General features: G+C 38.4%; 1 protein-coding gene and 1 pseudogene across 1 annotated transcript; one reads left to right on the top strand and one right to left on the bottom strand.

Moving 5' to 3' along the window:
* Nucleotides 1-1,533: 1,533 nt before the first annotated feature.
* LOC131276878 (cyclin-J pseudogene) lies at nt 1,534-2,568 on the top strand (annotated as a pseudogene).
* An 8,599-nt stretch (nt 2,569-11,167) lies between these two features.
* Nucleotides 11,168-12,097, bottom strand: LOC139437915 (olfactory receptor 7A10-like). The gene has a single exon (XM_071212809.1). The coding sequence runs from the start codon at nt 12,095-12,097 to the stop codon at nt 11,168-11,170; it is 930 nt and encodes a 309-aa protein (XP_071068910.1).
* Nucleotides 12,098-16,598: the final 4,501 nt, after the last annotated feature.

Below are 16,598 nucleotides of genomic sequence, written 5' to 3'. Positions count from 1 at the left end.
TGGGGCACATACATTGCCTTTGGTGAATACATTTTGGAGCACTGCTGCACCACATGGATAGTGGTTTACATTGTAGTTTACTCGTTCCCTCACTCCACCCAGTGGGCCATGGCAGGACATACAAAATCCAGCATCTGTCTCTGTAGTATCACCCAGGACAATTCCAAGCCCCGAAAATGCTCCCACCTTACGTCTCTTCTTCCCTTTCCCTACCCTCACCAGCTACTGTGGCCACTTCCTCCTCAATGCTACAATTTCTTCCCTTACTAATCACAATAGTTCCAAAGTAGAACAACAGTAAGTTCACTATAATCCATACTCTATTCCTCCATCCTGTGGACCCTGGGATGGTGTTGTACACTTTACCTCTATATTGAAAGGGGCCTTAGATTCCACATGGATGGTGGATGCAATCATCCTGCTTGCATTTGTAGGAACTCTTGGCCCCCTGGTGTGGTGGTTGATTTTTTTACCTCCCTATTGACTGGCCAAGGTAAGTCCAATAAACCAGAAGGTAGGAGTTGAAAGTCTGCTGTGACTCAGGGCCTGGCTGTCACATGGACAGTTCAGAGATTCAGGTCTCCTGAATATACACCAAATCCAATGCCAATCACAGGTCAAGTAAAAGTAACAGAAAAAGCATGTGTAGAAAGGTCATCTCTGTGTCCAACTTCATCACAGTCAGGAACACAAACTCCAGAGCAGGTCCAACTGTTATGGCCCTAAACTCCAGAGCCACCTGCCATGACCATAGAACCTGTGGGTCTCTGTAACCCTCAGGAAAACCAGTAACTGGGTTTCTATCTACTTTGGCTGACTCTGGTACCCTGCTGAGGCATGCATAAGCATAAACCCTCTGATGACTGCCTGATTCTCCTTTGGAGATTCATAGCCATATACACTAATTTGTCTTTCCATTTCCCCCTTTTATCCAAAGTCAAAAAGCAGATTTTAACATCTGATATTACATGTAGCCTGACCTATTCTGCTGTTCTGAGATGGCCCTTTTATTCAAGGTCTTTTTATAGTTACTTCTTCAGCTGGTGCTTGGTAGTAATCCCTCACAGTGGCAGGGAGACTCATCCCTGGGAGTCACGTCTGTTGCTATGAGGAAGGTAATGCATTTACATGCTCAGTTTGGCTTAGAGAGTGTTCACATTTGAGCTACATGGAGACTCTCTGGAGGTAACTCTTAGGCACCCTGCAGCTGTAGACATAGCTCATAGTTCAGGCACCCAGGCTTATAACTGGAGTCATCAGTATCAATGGCTCATTGCTGGGCCATCCATCTTAATTGGTCTTTGCCATTGCACTTGGGGGTTTATTGATGCTCGATTGGGGAATGTGATAGAGCTCCCCTGGCCAGGAAATCGGCACTTTGGCAGATGTCTGTTCAAATCTTTCACCCATATTTTAATTGCGTTGTTTGTATTTTTACTTTTAAGTTAAAGGATTTCGTTATAAATGAGAATCTTTATCAGAATTGTGGTTTCCAATTTTATTCTCTCTGGTGTATGTTGATGTTTTAATTTCATGATAAAGTCCTTTAAAGCTGCAGGTCAGTGGTGGCAAGGACTTCTGGCTGCTGATATTCTTCACGTGTTCCAGTACAAGGAGTTGAAGTTGCCCTCCTACAAACTAAATCTAAGACTGTATTTTGATGACTTGATTGCCATTGTAAGTAATCCCTTCATGTTCTGCCCTTCTGCCCGACATCTTGGTGTTTATTTGCTGGACCTGTTTATGGATTGCTATGACATCTCAATCTAATAGTTACATTTAGTAGCATTTTCCTGTCTATTTCTAGTAAGCAAATTGAAAAAAAAAGACGATAGTGTGCCTAAGCTGGAGTGGCTCAATAGTGTGGTTTGTTTGACCTTTGACTCTAGTATTAACAAAACAAAATTAGCTGAATAGAGCTATTATTATTAGAAATCTTTCAGTGGAACCTCTGCCTTCCAAAAACCTCCCTTTTCATTTAATATTATCTCTCGGAATCAATGCATGAAACAGATCTTCATGATGGATGACCAATGATTTGTTTGGAATAAACTAAACTCTACATTACCATGTACGCAGATTACTGCAGCATGTGTGGCTTCTTCAAGAATTATACTTCGTATTTCTAATGTGGCCTACAAGAGTGCATTATCTTACTACTTACTCTTGGAAATTCTTATTGCACTGTATTGAACTGCTATTGATGGTTCATGATAATGATGTGATGGAAGCAAACAATTAGAAGGAAGAGACAGGAACAAGTAATTTTATTCCAGACACCCTTCCTGACCTTGCAGCCAGTTCACTTTCAACAATTTCAGTAACCTCATCAGGCACATCAGACCTCTCTGTAGTATCACCATCCTGCATTGGAACAACCAAGCTGTCAGCTGATAGTATCTACCACACACACTTCACTTTACATATTACAGATATATCCTGCTGGCTTCTTCCTTCAGGGCCTTGGTCAGATGCTGACTGCTGTTGGGTGTCATTTGCAATACCAGTAAAAGTTAAGCCCTGTTTGAATTTTCTTATAACTGGAGTTATTAGATAGATGAACATTAATCTCACGTTACTCGGTTTTGAAAGGTGAAGATAATACCTCACTCAAAGTGGTAGTGTCTTGAAACTGTGGAGCAAACTTTATTTAAACTTCTCTTAAAAGGAAAGGGAGCCAAATGATATCAAGAAATCAGATACCAGCTCCAGGATAACTGAATATCCCTTTTAGTGTACCAAGAACCTGGGAGGACCAAGGACACTTTAATAGTGTGTATATCAAATCCTATATTGTAACAAATCCTTGTATAACTAAGATTTTCAACCCTGAATGATGGTCCAAATATTTCAAAAATATTCAATACAGCAGAAAACAGGGAGACGCTCCCATACTGAGATTTGACCTATGGTGGGCTCTGTCTAATGTTGACTTATGTTTCAAAGGTTAAGTTTGTCTGTGGACTTGCAAAACAGACTTTTTTGAAGGAAAGATACAATGTTGCTTCTTGAAGGGATTGTTTTTATTATTCTGCTGTTTTGAGTTTACTTTTGATCTAAAAGGAATTTTTGCTAAGTTTAAACTCAGAATTGTAATACCAATCTGAGCACTAAGAAAAAAGAAATTTTTAGAGGATTTTTAAATAATTTGCTATCACAGATATTATAGGTCTCTGGATTTTTGTATTAAAACAAAGGGTGGATTACTTATCAACCCACTGAATGGACTGGGAGAAAGTTAACCTACAATGTAAACTATAATCTATGATGTTTAGCAGTGTTCCAAAATGTATTTTAAAATGCAACCAATGTAACATTTTGTATGATCTATATATCTTTTAAAACAAGATAATAAAAGTAAAAAGAAATCATAGTCATAATTTTTGTTTTTTTCCCTAGGTGATGAGTCTTACATACTTAAATTAAAACACATTTAAACCAGGGAATTTGTACTACTTGGAAACACTTAACTGTAAAGCAACATGCTTTAGGAATGTTATAGTATGAACTACCTTTATAACTGTAGGCTAAAATATTCCTGCAAGGATGTGTTTTCAAATGAGTACACTGTAGCATTGAATGAATGAAATGGTGGTTTCTGTGAATCATAATATATATATGTTGCATTTCTCAGTGCAATCAATAATGTACACCCAGATTTCATATTGCTCTTAAAAACTTTTTACAAAGGAAAGCATACTGAAAAATGTCGATAATAAAATGAAATTCTGTAGATTTATTTTGGAGTCAAGTGTGGTCAGGGTAGTTCTCAGGTTGAGCTAAAGCAGCACTTTGTTCTGTTATATGGAGGACAGTCCTTACGAGTGACGTTTGAATCTAGCTAGTCAGTCCAAGCAGGCAGAGGTATTGACTACTAAATTTCAGTAACCACTTTCATTGAATTGGCTTCAGAAATGCCCTGGGACATTTCACTATACTGGTAACGAGTGAAAACAGCAATAATAGCTATTACAGCAAGGAAAATTTTGGCTTAAAGAGTTTTGGGGAATAAATTTAAAAAGATTAAAAAAATCGTTGTAATAAATTCTATATATAGCACTTTTATTTGTAAGAGGAGGGAAATTTGGTGAAGGGAAGCTTTCTGGTTTAAAAGTTAGTAAGGTGTGTCTTTTTCTTTTTGTCTGTGTGTGTGTTTTTTTTTTAAAGATAGCACTTGAATAAAAGGGAATCTGCATGGTAGGTATGTGACTGCAATAATATGCACTGAAAACAGACTTATAAGGATATGGGTAGGAAGCATAGGAGGAGACTCAGGAATGTTCTGCCTGTAGTTAAAGTTAAGAGGAGCCATGAGATCCTGAATTTATAAAATGTTTGTTAATTTAAAAATATACATTTCCATCCTTTATGCAACATTACTTGAGCTTGACTTCTTGATAGCACTTTTCTCATTGAATTCTTATAAAAATCCATTATACAAGAGCAGTTCTATTCCAATATTTAAGTGTTGGCCCTAAGTTATAAACCAAGTAAAGCCTGTGACATTGTTGGGATCTCTGGACTTGCCATGTGGCAGTTTGGAACTGAGCCTCAACAGAGTTGCAACTCCTACTCTTCGGTTCATTGCACTTACCCAAATCAGCTAAGAGGGAGGTGAAAATGGTCAACCACTACACCAGGGAACCGAGATTACCTAAAACTGCAAGTAGGAGAAGAGCATCCATCAACCATGTCGGATTTAAGTCCCCTCTCAATGTAGAGGTTGACTGCAGGGTACCCAGGGTACTCAGGATAGAGGAATAAAATGTAGATTAGTGTGGACTTACTGGTATTCTACTATAGAACCACTGAGACTATTAATGGATTGAAACTGTAGAAAACTCCACGTTTGATGTGGAGACAGTGGCCACTGGAGCTGCTGAGGGCAGAGAGAAGAAAAAAGGGGTGTGATATGGGGGAATTTTGGGGACTTGGGATAGTCCTGAATGATATTGCAGGGACAGATGCAGCGCATTATATATCCTGCCATAACCAACTGAATGGACTAGGAGCGAGTGTAAACTACAGCATAAACTATAATCCATGCTGTGTAAAAATGCTCCAAAATTCTCATCAAGTGTAATGAAAATACCTCACTAATGAAAAAAGTTATTGATATGGGAGGAGTCGCGTGAGGTGGGGTGTGGGGTGTATGTGAACCTCTAATATTTTTGTGTGATTTATCTTTTAAAAAGATTTAAAAAATAAATTAAAGTTATCCATATGTCCCCATTTTATCCTTTCCCTGTACAAATACTTACCTCTAGATGATCATAGATTTCACCCAGGTAGGTGTCAGCTCACAACCTTCCTCTACTCCCCAAATGCCTTTAAGCATATCATCCGATCTCTAGCTCTCTGAGACAGTTTGGTTTACTTATTTCATATCAGTGAGGTCATGTAGTATTCTTCAATGTCTGGGTTGCTTTACTCAGCATAAGGCCCTCAAGATTCACCCATGTTAACACATGTGTTTGTACTGTATTCATTCTTATAGCTGAGTAGTATTCCATTGTATGTATATAACACATTTTCTTTATCCATTCATCTGTTGATGGGCTTTTGGGTTGATTCCAACTTTTGGCAATAGTGAATAGTGCTGCTATGAACATTGCTGTGCATATATCAGTTTGTGTCCTTGTTTTAGTTCTACTGGGTATATACCCAACAATGGAATTGCTGGATCATATGACAAATCTATAGCTAGATTTTTGAGAAACCACCAAACTGTCCTCCAGAATGGCTGGATCCTTCTGCATTCCCACCAGCAGTGGATGAGTGTTCCTATTCCTACACAACCTCTCCAGCACTTGTAGTCTTCTGGTTTTTTTGATAGCTGCCAATATTATGGGAGTAAGATGGTATCTCATTGTGGTTTTGATTTGCATTTCCCTAATAGCTGGTGATTTCGAGCATTTTTTCATGTGCTTTTAGCCATTTGTATTTCTTCTTTGGAGAAGCATCTGTTCAAATCTTTTTCCCATTTTTTAAATGGGTTGTTTGTCTTTTTTATTTTTGAGATGTAAATCTCCTGTCAGATATATGGTTACCAAATATTTTCTCCAATTGTTTATACTCTCTTTACACTTTCTTGACAAGCTCCCTTGAGGTGAAGAAGGCTTTAATATCTAGGAAGTCTCATTTATCTATTTGTTTATTTGCTTCTCATGCTTTGGGTGTGATGAAGGTCAACCACCAAACGAGAGAGCCAAAAGTACCTACAATTGCAAGCAGGAGAATTGCATCCATCATCCAAGTGGAATTGAAGCCCCTTCTTGATATAGAGGTGGAGTGGATATAACCACCCCTGGGCCCACAGGATGGACGAATAGAGTATGGATTAGAGTAGACTTGCTGATATTCTATTCTGGAACTATTCTGATTAGTAATGGAGGAAAATGTAGCATTGATGTGGAGAGGATGGCCATGGTAGCTGCTGAGGTTAGGGAGAGGGATGAGGAGATGTGATGTGGGGGCATTTTCAGGACTTGGAATTCTCCTGGGTGGTACAGCAGGGACGGTTGCTAGACATAGTCCTGCCATGGCCTGCTGGATCGACTGGGGGGAGTCCAGACTATAGTGTTGACCATTGTCCATGTGGTGCAGCAGTGCTCAGAGATGTGTTCACCAAGTGCAATGAATGTCCCATGATGATGGAGGAGGTTGTTGATATGGGAGGAGTAGGGTGAGGGGGGTGGGGAGGTATATGAGGACCTCATATTTTTTTAATTTAACATTAAAAAATAAATAAAGACAATAAGCAAAACAAAACAAAAATAAAATGAATTATAAATTGATTCCATCATTGAGACAAGAGTTCTCCTGTTCCACTAGTTAATGAGTTCAGACGAGATGTCTGTTTCAACCCAACATTGAATTTAATTGGTCGGGGCAACCATAAGAACCAAGAATCCAACAGGCAAATTGTTAGACATGAGCTTTATTGGGACTTACATACAGTAAATGCTCTTCAATGGTGTCTGTCTAAGAATGATGTTAGCAATCCACAAAAAGAAAAGAACATGAGGGGTGATATATGGAGTTTCAGAACAAAGACATTACAAAGGGTGTAAGAATAGAGTTTCTGCAAGAGTTACATGAGGCACATTAACGGGATGTTTGATGATGTTATCACAGGAAGGGAATATACAGTCTTGAGAAGGTAAAAGTTTGCAGCAAGCCTGTTAACTTTTAAACTAGTATTGTCCAGGTTATGCCAGTCGCTACATGCTTTGGTCTTGTTTCATTTGGAGATTGGCATACCTATGTCTGGCGCTCCCTCAAGTTCCCTGAACTTGAGGAAGTATCACAAAGGAAAATGGTGTATTTCTTTTTAGCATAAAAATTCTGATGTGAAGGCAAGGAACAGGAAGGAATATTTATATTTGAGGAACACATAATGATCTAGAATAGAAGTTTGGTGGCTACTTATGGAACGTATAGTATAGTTTGACTGTTACTCCAAGAAATTAACAATTGTTGAGGGGAAAAAATGCAAGGAAGCATTATTAAAACTTTGTTTTTTAAGAGTCACAATAAAATTTTATTGTATTGAATTGAATTGCAATTAAATTTTCAGTAGACGGCAGAGTGGCACCATTTCCCACTTTTCTCTGAATCCATTTCTCTTAAACTTGATGGTGTAGTTTATCAGAACATGGAGTATATTTATTCACCTTTGGTTCTTGCTGTACTTAGTGTTTAATATGTTTCATCCAGGAATATATGGTAGCAAAGACATTTTGCCTCAAGGCGACTAAGCATGTTTTTGCTATTTTCCCTTGGCCCTCTACCACAGCCTTGTGAACAACGCCAGGTTAGCTTATTGTAAGATGAGAACTTGTGTAGAATATGTCATTGCACAGTCAAAACACACAAGACCTGACTATAACCCCCAAATCCCCAATATGAGTGGCAGCCTGACCAAGACCTGCAGAGCCTGCAAAACTTACAAAAACCTGACTGCAATGCCCCAAGTAGTATGGCAGAGATAAAATATCTCCACGTATCAGAATTGGCTACTGTAATAGAAGCATTATCATAAACGAATTGCTTTGAGACATTTTGTTATGCAGTGATACCTAACTAGTACAGTAATCAGTGGAAAGAGTACTGAGGACATTCAAAATACAAAATACGGAGCTGCTGCAAATTATTTTGCATTCAGGGTGGATTGTACCGTTGGGTAGAGACCCAAGAAGTGAGAGTTGGGGTGGACCCACATCCTGGGGAGGACTAATGCCATCAAATAGAGAGAACTGTATCTCTCGAGAAAAGGGTAGCTCCCAGGGCACTAAGGCAGTTGAGAAAGTCAGGCCCCGAACCCTGCTGCAAGTATCTCTGGGTGAGGCTCCTCGGGAAATGGAGATTGGCTGTTGCTGTGGGCCCCAAGGGGAGGGGAAAATGGATGTGGAATGGATGGAACCAAGGCAACTGTGGGGGCAAGAGAGGAGTTTCATGAGAGTACACGAGGATGAATATAAAACATGTAATATTACACCAAAAACATATAGGGGACGACAGACTAATAATGTAAACCATAATGTAAAACTTAGGATAACTAAAAAATTTAGAAAACTGTATATCCTAAAGAATGGACCACATTGTAAGCACAGAGGTTACTTTGTTTGAAAGCTATTGTTTCAGAGTCTGTACATCAGTTTCAGGAAATATGATATGAATAAGTTAAAAGATTATCGCTGTGGAAGGGAAAAGGTTTTATGGTGGATGTGTGGGAGCACTGCATATTGTATATATGAATTACTGTGATCTAAGACTCTTGTAAGAAACTCAATAATTAGTAAAAAAGAAAAGGAAAAGATAGGATGTAGAAATTGTTCCAAATCAATATGTACTCTATATCTAACCTTTAAACTCATCGCTATATTCCATTTTACTAGTAAGGGAAACTGACATTATATTGGGATTCACTTTACAGGAAGTTTTGGATCACAGAGTGGTTCAACAATGGCGGCGGAGGAATAATGGTATGGGATGTTATTGACAGGCTATATATGGTTGACAGGGAGTTATACAGGGCATATGTCCAGGGTGCATGGTAATGTTTAGATATACTCATAGTGGAAACAATTAAAAACAACAGCTGGGGGGGTACTGGGTTCGCTCTGTCATGGTCCCTAGGGGAGCAGCGGCAGTCCCCCAGGTGCAACGGTAAGAACCAGGAAGGAATTAGGGTCCAACAGCGGGCTTCTGATACTAATGGCTATACTTGTGAGCCTACACACCTGCAATAAGAACAAGGTCTAGAGCTGCATTGTGCCTGGCTTCGAAGCCAAACTCAGCATGTAGATGCAGTGCATTCCCCCCAGCGTGGGACATGACACCCGGGGATGAGCCTCCCTGGCACTGAGGGATCACTACGAAATACCAGCTGAAGATGCAAATAGAAAAAGACCTTGAATTAAAGGTTCAATGTGGATCAGCAGAATATCCCTGTCTACATATAATAACATGACTTCAAAATACTGTTTGACCTAATGTAAGGGAGAAATGGAAAGGAGAAATGAGTTTATATGGCTACGAGTCTCTAAAAAAGAGTCTGGAGGTTGTCAGAAGGATTGCCCTTATGCACAACTGAGCAGAGTCTAAGAGACAGATAAAGTAGATACAACCCCAGGTATTGGTTCTTTACAGGGACAAAGAGACCCACGAGTTCTATGGTCATGGCAGATGGGGTTCACTGCCATATCAGATGGCCCTTCTTTGGAGCTGGTGTTTTTGCATGATGGAACTGGACTCAGAGGGGATCTCTTTTCACAAGACTTTCATGCTACTTTACTGGAATTGTAGTTGGTGCTGGGGTTTAAGATATATTTAGGGGATTTGAATCTCTGGACTGACAATATGATAGCCAGGCCCTGAGCCTCAACACCTCAACAGACTTCAGCCCCTACACTCTGATTTATTGGACTTACCCCACTCAGCTAACATGGAGTTGAAGAATGTCAACCACCACACCATGGAGCCTAGAGTGCCTACCACTGAAAGCAGGAGGATTGCATCCAGTATCCATGTGGAATCTAAGCCCCCACTTGACATAGATGTGCAATGGACACAACCAAGCCAATGTCCACAGAGAATATGTGGCATTGGTGTGGGAAGGGTGGACATGGTGGCTGCTGGGTGTGGGGAATGGGAGGAAGAGATGAGATGTGGAGGCGTTTTCGGGACGTGGAGTTGTCCTGGGTGGTGCTTCACGGACAAGTACGGGACATTGTAGATCCCCCCAGGGCCCACTGGATGGAACATGGGAGAGTGTGGGCTATGATATGGACCATTGACTATGGGATGCAGCGATGCCCAGAGATGTACTTACCAGGTGCAATGGATGTGTCATGATGATGGGAGAGAGTGTTGCTGTGGGGGGAGTGGGGGGTGGGGGCGGTGGGGTTGAATGGGACCTCATATTTTTTTAATGTAATATTTTTTTAAAAAATGAATTAAAAAAATAAAATTAAAAAAATTTATTTTGCATTCCTTCAGATATTTGGATACTGCATTCATAATCACTATCTCTTATTTAAATTAGTTTCAGATAAATAATAAACAGGGACTAACCCTGAGGGTCCCTTGCAGGAAACAAGGATCTGTTGAAGGGAAATGTATGCCTGTGCAGGAATAACTCATGACACTAAATCAGAACTCCCCAGGAAGCATTTTGGGAAGGATTTCAAATTATTCAATAAGTCACAATTTTTTAACAGGGATTGAAGGGAGTTTTGAGGAAATTGTTGGTAAAAAAAAATTGAATGATAGAGGAAACACATAGATTTTCACACAAGTGCCTTCTAAAATTTAAGACAAATGTAGAAAGGTACAGATATTTTGCTTAGAACAATGGATAAACTCAAAATTTTTATACATTGGCATGATAAAGAACATAAAATTTAGTCTTGCATTAAAATGCATAAACACTTTATCACAAAGACACCAAGATTTACTAATTAAATGAATAGGCATAAATCATCAAATTAATATATAGTAATACAAAATATGATTTAAATTTTACTTCATCTTATTTAAGGCCATATCTGGCTCATAGGTAAGGTCTAGTTTCATAGATTGTTTAAAGAATAGAAGCTCTGAGCTCTGAGGCTTGAACCCTGCAATCAGGTGCCCTTCTTCAAACCCAAGACAAGTGATACTGCTATGGGTTCCCCATTAAGAATCTTTTCAGAGCCCCCTTTATGTCTTGATTCCTGAGACTGTAGATGAAGGGGTTCAGCATGGGTGTGACCATGGTGTACATCACTGAGGCTGCTGCATTTGAATGTGTCTTGTATGAAGCAGTAGGAGTGAGGTACACCCCTATGCTTGTACCATAAAATAAGGAGACGATGGAGAGGTGAGATGCACAGGTGGAAAATGCTTTATATTTACCCTGAGCTGATGAGATTACACATATGGAGGAAATAATCTTAGAGTAAGAGAAAAGGATCCAAGCAAGGGGACCCTCTCCCAGCACCACAGCTCCAGAATACATCACTATGTAATTAATGATGAAATCAGAACAAGAAAGTTGGATAATCTGATTAAGATCACAGAAAAAGTTTGGAATTTCCCAGGGTGCACAAAAGGACAAACGCAGCATCATTAAGCTATGTAACAAGGAATGCAGGGCAGTCAGGATCCAGCAAGCCAAAACCAACAGGACACAGTGCTTGGGATTCATGATGACCATGTAGTGCAGTGGGTGGCAGATGGCCACTAAACGGTCATAGGCCATCACAGCCAGGAAGAAGTCATCCAATCCTGAAAAGAGTAAGAAAAAGGACATCTGTGTGAGACAGCCTGTGTAGGAAATGGCTTTGCTCTGTTTTTGCATGTTCACCAGCATCTTTGGGACAGTGGTGGTGATGAAAAGCATATCACAAAATGAAAGGTTAGAGAGGAAGAAGTACATGGGCGTGTGGAGGTGGGAGTCAGTGGTGGTGGCCAGGATGATGAGCAGGTTCCCAAAGATGGTGATCAGGTACATGGACAGGAACAACCCAAAGAAGAAAGGTTGTAAATCTTTTTCTATTGGGAGTCCCAAAAGAATAAATTCTGAGAATTGTGTATCATTTCCTGGTTCCATATTGGCGATGTTACTAGAAATAAATAGAAAAATATCACTAAATATCAAACAGCAGGTTATTACAAACAAAGCTATAATTTATATTTGTCCTCTATTGATTAATTTCAATATCTTCTCTATGGAATTAATACCCTTTAACTCTATCCTAAGGCCATTTGGTCCCCCTTACATAATATTCCTCTAATAATCATGTATTCTAAGGGTTCATGAGAAATTCTTTATTACATTTGAGAAATAGTTTCTAAGCACTGGTTTTGAGCCAGACACTGTCTAGACAATAGATATGTAATATGAAATAAGTGTTCCTGAATCCACTGATGGAGTAATTTAATAAGCAAATAAAATAATCATATAATACATCAGATTGTGACAATGACTAAAAGGGAAATACACCAGACAAAAGGAGTGAGTCAATAGGATATGATATGTTTTGTTGGGTATCCAGATGATACCAAACAATAAGAGACATTTGAAGAAAACCTCAAGAAAGAGAATGTTGGAAACATAAGGAAGCCAAGGGAAGTGTGTGTCCAGCAGAAGGATTGTCCAAAGTAAAGACCTTATAGAATGGGTTTATTTCAAGACTTAAGGCCACCAAGTAAGCCGGTGTTACACTGGGATGAGGAAGAGGAAGAGTGTTCAGAGATGATGGCAGAGATGATGAAGGAAAAATGGCCTCGCTGATTCTGAAACTTCAAGACTCAGGGAGCCCCTCATGCACACATTGCACTTCTCACACTCTATTAATTTGGTGGCAAAGCTACCCCACAGATGCAATGCAGCCATTCCTATTTCATTTAGACTGTGTACTGGAGGACAGCCTACTGGAATTTATAAGCACATTTATCTCTTCTCCAGGACTGCTAATACCTCCACTTAAACACAAACACAAATATGCACACAGACAGGAACACAAAAAGCATACCATGCTCTCTCGGGGCAAGTTATTACTGGGGAGGGATCTCTTCCCACCCCCACCCACACTGATTTGGCCAGGATTGAATACAATACAATGCAAGTCTACAGCATCAGATTGTGAATCCCCAAAAGAATTAGAAATGATATCCAGGAATTTCAAATGTCAAACCTTGCAAGGAAATGTAAACAAGGGACTTCATTTTGTTGTGGCCATTTTCTACCACGTTTAAAGAAAACCTTCTCAGTAATCAGAGATGGGGAAAAGAGGGTAAATGAAATAGGCAAGAGTATAAAAGAAATCATATGTTCACATCAAACTTTAGAGACTGTGATGAAGAAAACTTTACAGAAGTAGGGATATCTTTTACAACATACAGATTGAACCCATTAAGAAAAACCGAGCAATGGAAATATGCCATTTCACATGCAAAAAAGTACAACTACCGCAAATTTTGGGAATTTTTTACATGAAGCAGTAGAAGAGATTTTAAATGATGTTAAAAAATTTAAAATTTTGGAATTTCTAAAATTCTGTGATAAACTCGCATAAGAAAAAAAACATTCTAAATCTTATGTCTTCTCCAACATAATAGGATTATGACTTCCACCATGCTAGGAATTTTGACACACTTAACTAATACGTGTAAAAATTTAGCTTAGTTTTTCCTGTCAGTAAATGAATGGTTTTCTCTGGTGATGAGATATGACTGGTTTTTCTTACACTACAGAATTTTTTTCTTTCTTTCCACATATTCTTGTACCAAATCTCATGTTCATGTTTAATTTTTTTATCATCTCTCCCTGAAATTGAAAACTGAAAAACCCTCTAGCTGATATTCACATCGACTCAAAGGGATCTTCTTCACGACAAAATTTATATTCATATCTACCTGTGATTACTCACTGAATAATGATTTCAAAACACACAGCTTTATGCAAGCTGGACCCTCCCTGGACTAGCTGCCAGTGTCACCTCACCCTGTGAGCTACCCTGCCGATAATTGATGTCCAAGATATTGAACCTGTCTTGCACCATTGTGAGATCTCCATAGTTTGCATACTAAATGACTTTATACAGTGTTTCACTTTGCATCACGTCTCTTTGACAGTTACGCTTAGATCACACTGTATAAATTCCCACACATATCATGAAAATCCATGCATTTAGCCTGGACAACTATGATTTGTCCATCAGGGTGTGATGTCATACCCTCACTTATTTCATTATTCTCTGATTTCTCTAGTAAAATGTAAGATCCCAATAAGTAACGACATCATCAATTGTGTTCACCTGTGTGTTTTCACAATGATGTGTGAATGTATGTGCACCTATAGAAAAAACATATTTAAGAAAATGTGTTGTGATGAAATCAATTGAAAGACACTGAAAATGAATCCAGGTTAAATATTTTTTTCAAAACAACTGTCTTAAGCAAACTTTAATGTAATATCTAAAATGAATCGCTGAATTAAAAGATGGAAAGTAACAGGAATTTAATATATTAAAATGGATAACTCAATTGGTAAAAATTTATAATTATACTCAAATTTACTTTTTGAAAATGCAGTGAAGAAGGAGTATTGAAACTTACAGTTTGGCCCTATAAAAAAGGCCGTGAATTCAAATATGCTTATAAATAGAATAAAGTCTACTGGTAGTTCTATTTAAAGAATGCCAAGTGAATGACGGCAGAGTCTGATGAAACTTTTAGGTATAGATCAAATCATAAAAGGGAAATTTTACATAAGGAAAATAGGTGTGAAAAGAAGAAATCAGAATAATACACAGAGATTCACAAGCTCAAAAGATGAAAACAAATTCCCATGTTTCAAAAGCAATAGAGGAAACACAATATGTAAAAGCAAATGATTTTGTCATGTAAAATTTATAAACATTCAAATGCTCCCTAAACATCTAAAGAGACATAAAAGAAACAAATGACAACCAGTTAAATGGGTAAAAATAACTGTAATTCTAGATTTGAAGAATGCAATAATATGAATAAAAATCCTGAGCCAGAATACAAAATCAAGACTGGAACAATTTACAATGGAGAAAGTACATGGCTAATGATCCTCCATTAATTTAACTTCATCTATAGAGGAATAATTTCTAAGTAAATGTGGTAATATATCTCTTTCCCTATTAAACAAACATATTTTTCTTTTAAATACCCTATTGAGAGTTTGTGTATCATTAACTACTGTTGCAAAGTAATATCTACCTTCATTGGATTAAGGGAGAAATATGAACAAATGTGCCTTATCTTTAAAAGAAATACAAAACGTAACACTCTCAATTCACCGCTCATCCCTCCACTGCAAATCTCCTAGGAGAGATATTTTGCTTTTCCTGGAACCACCATATCCCTGAAAATTCATATTCTAAGTGGGTGCCCATTCCCAATGCTTATTTTTCCACATTGAACCCGATATTCTTGAATTAAATGGACACTTCCTTTTTATCTCATAAAACTCAAGCAATTATTCATTCATTCAGTAAGTAAGTAAGTTAAATGGAAACTAAAGCAAAATAGGAAAACAAGCCCGAAGGTATTTCTGTTTGTTCTAGGCTGGAATGTCTCTCAGGAGACCTCAGATAAAAGCTCTCAGCTTCTATTTCCTCTGACCCCTTCCTGAAAGACCCTCTGGGCTCTCTGACTCACTTGGATGGGATCTCTTAGAGGAAGGTCTACCTGTGGAAATCCGAACTCTTCTCTGGGAGTCTGATGATGATGTCTGAAGTTCTGTCCCCTCACATCTGTTCTCTGGACAAATACGGTCTCCAAAAGAAATAATCATTTCCTGGCTAGTCCAAGGTTGCCCAAGCTGGTATTTAAAGCTTCCCTGTATTTGCTAATGAGCATATTTTCTTTTTGTTATTTATACTCACCAACCATCATTCCCCTGTGGGACACTGGTCTGGACAGAAAGGCAATTTTTCTGGCTGATTCTCTGTTCCCAGGAGACAATACTGTAAGTCGGGTGAATCCACTTGTTTCTTTCTCCTGCTCTATGAATTCTACTGCCTTCTTAGCATCTTACCCCATCCAGTGACTAAAGTTCACCACAAAGTTGAAGATGGAGAAACCTACCTGGACATTTCACCTTCAAAGCACAGAAATGGGGAAAGGATAGATTCCTGGTTGTTGTCATCTTCAGCAATTTGCTATTGTCCTCTTTAAAAATGTGGAAAACTCTGCTCATTGGATATAAAATCATGGGCATGATTCATTTTCCTTAATGATGCTTAGCCAAAACAACTGGGAATATCAAGCATGCAACATAAATCAGAACTTGTCATTTAATCCCTCACTTATAATATTTTTATTAATTATAAAAATATATTTAGATCACTTTATGTACCATGGCCTGTACCTAGCACCTTTTAGGGATCACTTCAATCAAATCTGCCCATGTTCTAAATGATTCTCAATTTAATAAGTCAATAGTTATATTAATATTTTATTCACTTAAAACCTAAAAAAGAAACGTAAACTTCCATATATTTTAGCTTTTTATTTTAATATCATAATTGCAACTGAAATTTCCATTTGTGACCACTTTCAAGTATATATTTCAC

This window comes from Dasypus novemcinctus, chromosome 30 (assembly GCF_030445035.2).
Source record: "Dasypus novemcinctus isolate mDasNov1 chromosome 30, mDasNov1.1.hap2, whole genome shotgun sequence".
Taxonomy (NCBI): Eukaryota; Metazoa; Chordata; class Mammalia; order Cingulata; family Dasypodidae; genus Dasypus; species Dasypus novemcinctus.
The sequence above is the reverse complement of the archived record's forward strand: the minus strand, read 5'-3'. Positions and strand labels throughout refer to the sequence as shown.

Bases quoted from the DNA above. Each gene is read 5' to 3' on its own strand.
- LOC139437915 (XM_071212809.1), bottom strand. From the start codon at position 12,097: ATGGAACCAGGAAATGATACACAATTCTCAGAATTTATTCTTTTGGGA.